Below are 1,125 nucleotides of genomic sequence, written 5' to 3'. Positions count from 1 at the left end.
TTTTTGTGCTAAGTCATTTTTTTTAATTGAATACACTCAGACACACATTTTTTACTTTCAAAAAAAGTTGATTTATTGATTTTGTTTGGAAGTAGTTTGTACTTGTATAATTGCCTAGTATCCACTTGCAGATTGGTACACACTACCCTGAACTATATAAATACATTAGAACGGACTATACAATCTATCCCACTCCACAACAATGGCTGGTCCATCTCATCCAAAATCTCTACACTCAATTTATGTTCTCTCTTTCAAATTTCCATCTTCTTCTTCTGTTGGCTTGAGATCCATGAAAATCAAAACTCATGTTCGCTCATTCATATCGACACACTTGTGTCGTATCTCTCGAGCACTCACCAAAGCTAAATCCATTCTCACTGATCTTATTCAAGAACTCCAAGTCACACACTTCAGAGAACCCTCCAAGAAGCTAAACAACAAAAATAAGCTTTCTTACGGTTCCTTTAGACGAAACAACAGTTGGTGTAGTTCCTCTCACGCGTTACCGGTACCTTCACCCACTAGTCAATTGTATAATGATGCTACATGGAATTCTATTATCTTACCAGAGTGCAAAGACATAGAAGGATCACAGCTTTCTGGGTACCTCCATTGGCTAGAACGAAAGGTTCAGGAAGACTCGGAGGCCGAAGATATGAATGAGATTGATAAGCTTGCTGATATGTACATTGCAAACTGCCGTGAGAAGTTCCTGTTGGAGAAACAAGAATCATTACGGATGTTTCAAGAGATGATGGCTCGAAGTTTGTGAGGTTCTCGGGTTTTTAATACTCCGTCCCCAGAAGCATAAACCTTTAACTTCTTTCACGTATAAGTTAAAATTTAAGTACCTGTAGAAATTTAAAAAGGTCATGTAAAATGGAACGGAAATTGGACAGTGTATAGATATTATTTCTCTCAAGTGTTGCTGTAATGTTTCTAATATTCTGTGCATGTAGATACATGTCCTTTGTGTAAGGTTACACCATATATTACAAAACGATTGATGAAATATTAAATTGTAATACTTCTTTTAGTTCTTCACGTGAAGGGTAGCTTAATGTTTCAGTTTGCTTGCTTTGATTATTTTCAACTGAGATTGCCATGCACATGGTCACCAAG

General features: G+C 36.7%; 1 protein-coding gene across 1 annotated transcript; it reads left to right on the top strand.

The window, feature by feature from the left end:
- The first annotated feature begins 202 nt into the window (after window positions 1–202).
- Window positions 203–775, top strand: LOC141692316 (uncharacterized). The gene has a single exon (XM_074497095.1). It carries the CDS (start codon window positions 203–205, stop codon window positions 773–775), a length of 573 nt encoding a protein of 190 aa, XP_074353196.1.
- The last annotated feature ends 350 nt before the right edge of the window (window positions 776–1,125 follow it).

Source organism: Apium graveolens, chromosome 2 (assembly GCF_009905375.1).
Source record: "Apium graveolens cultivar Ventura chromosome 2, ASM990537v1, whole genome shotgun sequence".
NCBI lineage: Eukaryota > Viridiplantae > Streptophyta > Magnoliopsida > Apiales > Apiaceae > Apium > Apium graveolens.
The sequence above is the reverse complement of the archived record's forward strand: the minus strand, read 5'-3'. Positions and strand labels throughout refer to the sequence as shown.

Bases quoted from the DNA above. Each gene is read 5' to 3' on its own strand.
- LOC141692316 (XM_074497095.1), top strand. From the start codon at position 203: ATGGCTGGTCCATCTCATCCAAAATCTCTACACTCAATTTATGTTCTC.